The following is an 8,449-nucleotide window of genomic DNA, read 5'->3' as shown; positions in this document are numbered from 1 at the left end:
GTGACCGGCCCCGCCCGTTCCGCTGCCCGCCCTCCCGCGAGGCCGCGGCGGCACGAGATCTGCGTCTTGCCTTCCTCCTCCCGCGGGCGGGTTTTCTTACCTTGTAAAAAGCCGTCTCCGCGGCTGCCCCCGCCTCCTCCGCAGGATGTGAAATGGCGGTCGGCTAGGCGAGCGTGAGCACCGCAGGTCCAACTTATCACGCCTAGCCGCTAAAACGGCCCCGAACACTGACGGCCCCCCTCCCGCAAGCCCCTCGGAGCCCATCCATGACATCGGCGCTCCGCCGCCCCCCTCCGCTGCCCCTACCCAGGTGGTCGTGCCCACCGGCCGAGTCATCGATTCCCCGCGCCAGTCGTGGGCCGAGCTTTCCACCAGCTTCCTCCCTCGCTGCGAGCCCCGGGGGCGGGGGGAGAAAACACCTTCTCGGCCCCCGCCCGGGTGTCCCGCTCGGGTGCCCGCCCCGCTCCCTCCCTTTCCCGCCGCGTCCCCTCCCCCAACTACTCACCGCCCTCCCTTCGCCACACACACACAACCCCCTCCTCCCCTCCCCCGGTGGTTGCGTCCGTGACATCATCATCATGGCAACAAGAGCTGCAGCCTGGGACCGAGGAGCCCGTGTGATTCCCGGCGGTGGCGGCAGTGGCGGCAGCACCAGCACCGACGAAAGCGCCAGGGCTTCTCTCCTATTGCCCCTCGCCGGGTGCTCCTGAGAAGGCGGCGGCAGCAGTGCCAACACCGCCCCGCCCGCCGCCGCTGCTCACGGTTTCTGTGTGTGTGTGTGTGAGGGGAGGGGGCCGAGCCGAAGAGGGGAGGGGGCGCCGCCGCTGTGGGGCCGTCGCTGCGGAAGAAGCCGCCGCCGCCGCCGCCGCTGCTGCTGCTGCTGCTGCCGCCAGATCGCTCGTGAAGAGGAGGCGGTGGCGGCGGCGGCGAACATGTTTTCAGTGAGGATAGTGACTGCCGACTACTACATGGCCAGCCCGCTGCAGGGGCTGGATATCTGCCAATCCCCCCTCACCCAGGCCCCTGTCAAGAAGGTGCCGGTGGTGCGAGTCTTCGGAGCGACCCCGGCAGGTAAGCGGGCGCGGGGCGCGGGCTGGAGCCGGCGGGGCGCCGGGGCTGCCCTCCCCGCCGCGCACACGCGCGCACGCCGCCGGCCCTCGGTGTATCGCTGTCGCCTCTTCCCTCCTCTCCGCCCTTCTCGCCTTTCCCCGGGTGCGTGACAAGAGGCGCAAAAATGAGGGTCCGCGCGAGCGCTGCGCCGCCTCCTCCCCGGGGAGGGAGGCGGCGGGCGCCGAGTGTTTACAGTGCGTTCGGCGGTCGGGAGCCGAATCCGGACTCCCTGTCTCGGGCCGGAGGGAAGCGAGCGCCCAACAGCTCCCTGGCCCAGGAGGATGGGCCAGGTGGCCGCGCCATGTCCTTCTTGAACGGGTTCACAGGGCCCCGCTCTGAGGTCTGTCGCTGGTGGGACTGCGGACACCCCCGCGCGTCTCCCAAGTGCCCTTTCTGGAAATGGCTTTAAGAGGAGTGAGGAAGTGTCAGCTCTCTGTATTCAGTCTCTCCTCGCCGCCTCTCGCCCGCGCTCTCCTCTGCCCCTTCCGGAGATGCCGCGGGCTGAAGAGTGGCGCCTGGGGCCAAATAATCTTTCGCGTTGAAGTGACCATGTGGTTCTGCTGTGAGTGCAGGTCGTGACTCCTTAGAGTTTGAGCCTCAGAGTCTGGGGACTGGGCAGCATCCTCAGGTGCATTGCTTTGAGGGAAACGTGGATCCTTGGGAGTAAGAAATACGTGTGTGCTGCCCAACGTAAAACATCCCACTCAATAACGTGAATTTCTTAAGAACCACAGCTAAACTCAGCAACACATTTAGAAATGCCCCTATGCTGAGTTGTGGTATTGCATTTTAAATACACGTATCTTTAAAATAAAAACTGTTTTGATGAACGAGTAGGGTGGGGAGACAGCAGTGACAGAGCTACATTCTCAAAAGCTCTTAGGGATTTGTGATAATATATAAATAGGTAGTGGCCAGATTTACACGGTTTTAAATCGTTGTGATTTTCGACACGCTTTGAACTACCTACATGAAATAGTGGAGCTGCCTCCTAGAAAGGGATGCTCTTACCTCTAGCTATGTATTGCCCTATGGGATTTTAGATAGCATTTCCCACTTGATGCTCCTTGCCCTAATCACAATTCATCTTATTACTACTGTTTCTGTGGACTACCAAGATAATAACACTTTCTCAAACACAAGCACTCATTTTCACGCAGTTTTCTTTTAATGTGAATTCTCTTTGTTAAAAATTTCAGTGTTGTTAGTGAGATTTGTATTCCTTTTTAAAATAACGAAAACGATTTTGATGATAGGGACCTGGTAAAATGGGGACTTTGAGTGCTATTCATTTGGTGAAAGTATAACACCTGAAACTTTGGAGGCTGGAAAATAGAGGCAGTGAAGTTCTGAAGGATAGATTTTCTGCCCTTTTAAATGTATTGGTGCTGTCTTTGTTTCTAATGGGAATATCAGTGTAATATACTGTTTGTTCTCACTTCAAGTACAGAGGAAGAATAAGATAGTGACGTTCATATAGCTCTCTTCAGCCAGATTTCCGATTATAAAGTGATATGCTAATAGGGTATATTGTGGCATTTCTATGTATTAAAGTTTGTATGATTTGCATTACTTTACACATAGTTGTTTGTTTGGTTTTTTCCCCCCTCTACACAAGTCATTGTGTAGATATTGGATATCATCCAATATCCCTGGATGATTTTCAAGCTGTGTTATAGAAGTTTTGTTTGTGGAATAAGTGAATTTCACTGTGAGCTAGCAGTAATTCTATAATGTGAGAAAATATTCTTTGAAAGATAAAGATGATAAGATACTTTTGTGTTTTTCAATATAAAAAAACAGACATGGGACTATTTGATGATAAATATTTATTTTTTCCCTTCTGGACATCTTACAATAGATTAACAGCCCCCCCCATACTTTGAAATGTATAATGTAAATGAATATGGATGACTTTTTTGTACATATATTGAAGGATATAAAACTTGATACAAAGAAACTGAAACTTAAAGTTGTTAAGGAGTATCAAATTGAGTTTACTATAAATATAGTTCTCCGTTTCACACATAACTTCTGTTTCTTCAACAGGTGAAAAAATGTGAAGTCACTGGCATACATTTAGAGTTTATAGCCTTCAGAAATCAAGCCAACATTTTTAACATGTTAGAAACTCCCAGTAAAATTAGTATTAATGAAACGTAAGCAAAAACTGTACAATTATCTGCTCCTGAATTCTCTCCCCAAAGACAACTAGTCCAGTTCACCCATTAAAATAAAACTTGAAAATAACATAAAAGGTCAATCTGACTTAGTAAAACTCTGAATGATAGAATTTTTAATGAAGACAGTTTTATTGTTTGGAAATACAAACTGTTTATTTACTAATTAGTAAAACTAATGAAATAGTAACATGATAAATCTATGTTACATAGAGTACCATAAATTTAAGCCTTTCACATATAGTAGTTAATTTTGGAAGTCCTTAATTATCTTGATTTGGAGAAAAGCTGTTTTTAAACTGAGTTTGCTTTATAAATGAGTCCTGAAAAATAAGCAGGAAAAATTGTTCCCCAAATAAAGAGGGCATTTTATATTTGTATTATAAATTCTGAACTGATTGGTTTCTTACATTTTTGCTAGTTCAGTTTTTCTATTCAAAAAGGTAATTTTCTGCTTTAGAAAACAGTCCGGTTGACTTCTGATTGTCCTGTGTTTTGAGGGCATATCTTGAATAATTTAAGAAATAAATTAGGTTTAAAAGCTCTCCTATCGTGAGTTGGTGAAATTTGAAAAGATATTAAAGAAAGTGGCATATTCAAATTTGAATGGTAAATCCTGACTCATTTAATCCCTTGCCGACTGAGGATATTGATTACTGAATCACTTTTTCTTCATGTGAGTGATGGAATTATTTTTTAAAACCAAAAAACCTCTTCTGCTTTTCTTCACTCATTTAAAAATGTCTTGATCGTTGTTTTGATATAACAATGTATTGAGCAATGTAACAACGTTTCGGTAACTTGTTTTAATGGAGAGAAGCAAGGTTATAAATAACTAAAGCAGAGGGCTGTGTTTTTTCACTTAGATTTGAATACAGGTGTGACTGCTCTGGGAATTCACTGCAAATAAAATCCTGAGGCTTCATTGTGAAGACCTGACTCTGGTGGATCTGGGAAGCTGTCCGGTTTCCACATCCCAACTCTTGCTTAGTTCCTTGATGTAACTCACTTCGTGTTGAGTTTAGAAAGCTCTCAGTTTTCTTAGCACCAGGTTAAACAGAATTATCCTCTCAAAAAGCTTCCCTGCTGAGATGTAGAGTAGGAGTAAATAGAAGAGTGTGAGTGAGATGTTCACACAGCAAGTAATTAACAAAGTAGGCCAAACAGACTATAGAGGGAGCTGCCTGTCTTTATGATTACTGTGAGGAACTCTGCCACTCCCCCCTCTAGTCTTCCTCCAGGTAGTAAAAATTTTGGTAGATTGTTCTATATGCTAACTGTTAAACATGAAATCAAGTTTTTCAACATAAGAAACTGATCATTCTGAAATGCTGTATAAATTTATGTGGTTTAATAATCTCACTTCTTTTGTAAATTGGATTATTAACTAAGTTTGAGACCAATACAGTTTTGAAAAACCATAGCATTTATCAACAATTCAAATTACAACTAATTTCAACTAATTTCTCTAATAAAACTCTTGTTTGTTCATAGTGTTTTTTTTTTTTTTGCTAAGCCATTTAAAAATATTTTAAGATCACATAATATTTGATGTAATTACTAGAAAGGTTTTTCAGGAGCACTACTGAGATTTAGTGATTTACTACAAACAAAATTAATGACTTTAGTAGGCATTTGGAGCCCTGAGTAGCAAATTTTGTTAGCTTTCTGTATTATATTTGATTTAAAATCACAATTAGTAAATCAGAGGATGAAGCAGGGCCCTCTTAAGTCTGGACACAGTAGAATCTGGTAATAGTGATTGGGTTCATTCAGTGAACACTTAATGAGAACGTCTTATGTATATTGAGCTATTTTTGGTGTCATGAACAACTTTTACCCTCTAGACTCTCACAATATATAGTAGAGATGACATGGAAACATAAGTCAAACATAGTTTGGAGTATGATGGAAAATGTGTTTAAGAAAGCAAAGACTTAAAGGAGGACATGTCAGTGACCAACTAGCAGGCAAAAAGGGGAGTCAGGGAAGGCTTCATGAAGGAAGTATGGATTAAGTCATTTTTAAGGAATATCCAAATTCTGATAGAGGAACAGATACAAGGTAATTCACAAAGAGAAAACTGCTCTCGGCAGGGCAGCTTGGCAATACATATCATAATCCTTGAAATGTTTTTTGACCCAATAATTCTAGTTTTAGGGATTTTAATCTATGAATGTAAATCTTTTGGCAAAATCTGATTATCTTTTGAATCCATCTACTTCTTTTCATTATCCATCACCACCCTAAACTACTAGCATTTTTGGATGCATTTATAATAGCCTCCTAATCTTGGCCTACCCCAATCCACTCTGTTCCCTTCTAATCTGTTTTCTACACTGTAATCAGAGGGATCTTTTCAAAATGCAAACCTGATTATATCACCCTACTACTTGATATGCTTCAGTAGCTTTCCATTGCATTTAGGGTAAGGACAAAGCTACATGTCTTATGTGGTGACGTCTACATGTCTTACAAGGTCTTGCATATGGTCTGGCCCCTACCTTTCTATCCAGTCATGGCTTGAGCCATGTTCTTCTTGCCTTGCTCTTTGTGTTCCAGCCATATTGGCCTTATTTCAGTCCCTATTCTTGCCATGCTCCCTTCCACAATGATGCCTTTGTACCTGCTGTTCCCTCTGCCTAGAATGTTTTTCCTTTTCCTTCACCTAAACTCTGATTTATCTTTCCTCAGGGAAGCCTTCCCTATCAGAGACTCTCAAAACTCCATAAACTCTCCTTCATAACACTTGTTATAATTGTAATTGTATATATGTTGGAGATTAATGTCTGTTTTTCCCAATAACCTCCATAAATGCTGGTAATGTGTTCATTTCTGCTCACTATTATACAGTCAATATTTACCACAGTGCTTGAAAATCAAGCATTTTTGCAAGAATTAATCAGTAGATGATAGTCATCAACAAGGCACAACCTCAAATATTCAACCGTTGGGAAGTGGTTACATAAACTGGGCATATTCATATAGAACTAATGTCATTAAAATAACATTTTAGAAGAATATAAAATAATATAGAACAATGCTCAGTATATTATGTGAAAAAAATGAGTTTGCAAAATAGTCATTTATTAAAATGCAGGAAAAAAATACACAAAAATATAAAGGTTGGTTATTTCTGAGAGGTGTGTTTTGAATTTTTTAGATTTTCTTACAGAGAGAATGTATTGGTTTTATAATTTGAGAAAAAACTGTGTACAAAATTAAGGAAAAACTGGCTTTCTAGGTATGGTTCAGAAATACAGCAAAAGAGACTTGAAGTTCACACTGGGCTCCAAAATAAGTGTCCACACAAATGCATGATTGTGTGATGATAGTATTGAACTTTATTATATAAATTCAATTTAGGAACTGCAGAATGATTCTTACATTAAAGCAAGCCAGCAATTTCTGGCTTTTTTTTTTTATTATACCCATTCATAATGTAAACTGATTTTAATTTTAAAATGTTTTGAAAAGTAGTGTGGTTTTGGCACAGAGCAACAATGAAACAGAGTGGAAGCCAGAAACTGACTTAAATATAAATAAGAACTTTGTGGAAATGGATGCTACCTTTACCTATTAGTATGGAAAAAAATTATTTAATAGTGTTGAGATAGCCAGTTAATCATCTGGAAAAATAAAAAGTTGCCTTCCAGATGAATCAGAAGATTTAAATGTGAAAACAAAACAAGATAGGATAATTATTTTTAATATAATCTAGGAATGGCAAAGACCTTTCAAAGTATAAAACAGCTGGAACCAGGTTGCTGATCTTTACAACATAAAAAATAAATTCTGTATAGAGAAAAAAATCTTAGACTAGTAAAACTTATTTGTACACTCTTCACTAATGTCCCATTAATATACAAAGAGCTCCTAGAAAATAATCTAGTAGACAAAATGAGCAAAGAGAATTCATATGAAAAGGTGTGCAATTTTATTTATAAAGGAGATGTAAATTAAAGCTACAACATACTGTTTATCACCTATCAAATTAGGAACAATTGATTACATAGTATAACTTAGGGAGAATGAGAAGAAGAGGAAATGGGCATTCTCATATTGCTGGTGGGAATATAAAGTGTTCATTTTCTATGGAAAGCAATTTGGAAATCATTTTCAAAATTAAAGATACACATATATTTTGATCTAGCAATTTCATCCTCAAATATTTTATATATGTGTTAAATGAACATGTAAGAATATTTGTGGCAGCATTGTCATTGCAAAAAATTGGAAACTTAAGCATAAATCGGGAGTGGTTAAGTAAATAATGGTATATCTATTCAATGGAATACTAGGCAACCCTTAAAGTAACAAAGCAACACTGTGTACTGCAATGGTGCCATGTCTAAGATACGTTAAGAGAAAAAAAAGCAACATGTAAGACTCCGTGTATAGTATGCTGCCATTTGTGTGGTTTAAAAAAATATATAAGATATATATGTACATGTGTGTATATATCTGTGTGTGTGTGTGTGTGTGTGTGTGTGTGTGTTTATAAATATCAAAGGATATATGAGAGTTTGGTAACAGTGGTTGCTTCCAGTGAAGGGAACTGGTGGCCTAGAGGACAAAGGTGGGAGACTGAATTTTTTTTTTAGTATACCGTGGTAATTTTGGAATTTTTTTTTTTACCATGTGCATGTGATACCTATTCAAAGTTTGGTTGTTTTTTTTTTAAGTTGTGTTTGAAGGAATTGGTAAAGAAGAACAAGAACAAAAGGCTGTAATAGTTGTGAACAGTTACCAAATGACTACTGCAATACTGTTTAATTTTAGATTTTGCTAGAGGTCTTCTAATTCAGAGCCTCCCAGTGATATTACGTGGTTCACTGGAGGGTGGCCCTAGTGGAGTGGGTTTAAAGGAAGGCTGTGGGGTTCCTTTAAGCAGGTAACATCATGAGCAATAACCTGCAGTTACTGCTCCTTTTGATATTTTTAATGCATTAAAGGAGGTGCTTTATTACTTGGAATCTACTTCAGCTTGCCACAGAATATGCAGCTGCCTCTTGTGGAGAAGGGATCATGGAGCTACTGCTATTGGAATTTATATTCTGGGTGCCTGAGGAGCATGTTACACGGTGCAGGGTGTAGCCCAATGACAATGAGAGCACGGGGTAGCAGGGATGTTGATTGCCCTGGGGAGCCCAGCTCTA

The 8,449-nt window shown here is 41.2% G+C and overlaps 1 protein-coding gene across 6 annotated transcripts in view; it reads left to right on the top strand.

Moving 5' to 3' along the window:
• The first annotated feature begins 700 nt into the window (after positions 1–700).
• REV3L (REV3 like, DNA directed polymerase zeta catalytic subunit) overlaps positions 701–8,449 on the top strand; it is a 175,418-nt gene continuing 167,669 nt past the window's right edge. For 4 of the 6 annotated variants that reach the window (XM_025864228.2, XM_025864235.2, XM_025864219.2 and 1 more), the window contains exon 1: positions 701–1,071. In XM_025864228.2, the coding sequence (XP_025720013.1) occupies positions 933–1,071 (139 nt within the window). In that variant the 5' untranslated portion in view covers positions 701–932. Of the gene's footprint in view, positions 1,072–1,343; positions 1,451–8,449 lie in introns of those variants that run through there. The other 2 variants (XM_073893783.1, XM_073893784.1) reach the window with 2 other exon arrangements.

This window comes from Callorhinus ursinus, unplaced genomic scaffold, assembly GCF_003265705.2.
Source record: "Callorhinus ursinus isolate GAN/ISIS: 27379988/994484 unplaced genomic scaffold, GSC_fseal_2.0 scaffold6, whole genome shotgun sequence".
NCBI classification, from domain to species: Eukaryota; Metazoa; Chordata; class Mammalia; order Carnivora; family Otariidae; genus Callorhinus; species Callorhinus ursinus.
The sequence above is the reverse complement of the archived record's forward strand: the minus strand, read 5'-3'. Positions and strand labels throughout refer to the sequence as shown.